General features: G+C 67.6%; 1 protein-coding gene across 1 annotated transcript in view; it reads left to right on the forward strand.

The window, feature by feature from the left end:
- Positions 1-259, forward strand: part of UBE2G1 (ubiquitin conjugating enzyme E2 G1) — a 29,694-nt gene that overhangs the window by 847 nt on the left and 28,588 nt on the right. The window contains exon 2 of the mRNA XM_019471297.1: positions 87-174. Within this exon, the coding sequence (XP_019326842.1) occupies positions 87-174 (88 nt within the window). The remainder of the gene's footprint in view (positions 1-86; positions 175-259) is intronic.

Below are 259 nucleotides of genomic sequence, written 5' to 3' on the forward strand. Positions count from 1 at the left end.
GCCCCGCGCAGCCCCCCCGTTCTCCCGTCCGGCCCTGTCTCTCCAGGGCGGGGGGGAGAAGGTAGCCGGAGCTTTTCTCCCCGCAGCGAGGGGGATGTGAGCGGGGAAGGCTCCGTGGTGTGAGGAGATGTTTGTCAGGCACCGAAGAGGAGGGAGGTTTCCCCCCTGGAAACGGTACTTCAGACCCGGAGTGAATCGCCCCACTACGCACACCTTCCTGTGGGGACCTGAGGTGCCCCCGTCCCCGCTCCCACCCTCA

The sequence above is a fragment of the Aptenodytes forsteri genome, unplaced genomic scaffold (assembly GCF_000699145.1).
Source record: "Aptenodytes forsteri isolate BGI_AS27 unplaced genomic scaffold, ASM69914v1 Scaffold209, whole genome shotgun sequence".
In the NCBI taxonomy this organism is placed as follows: Eukaryota; Metazoa; Chordata; class Aves; order Sphenisciformes; family Spheniscidae; genus Aptenodytes; species Aptenodytes forsteri.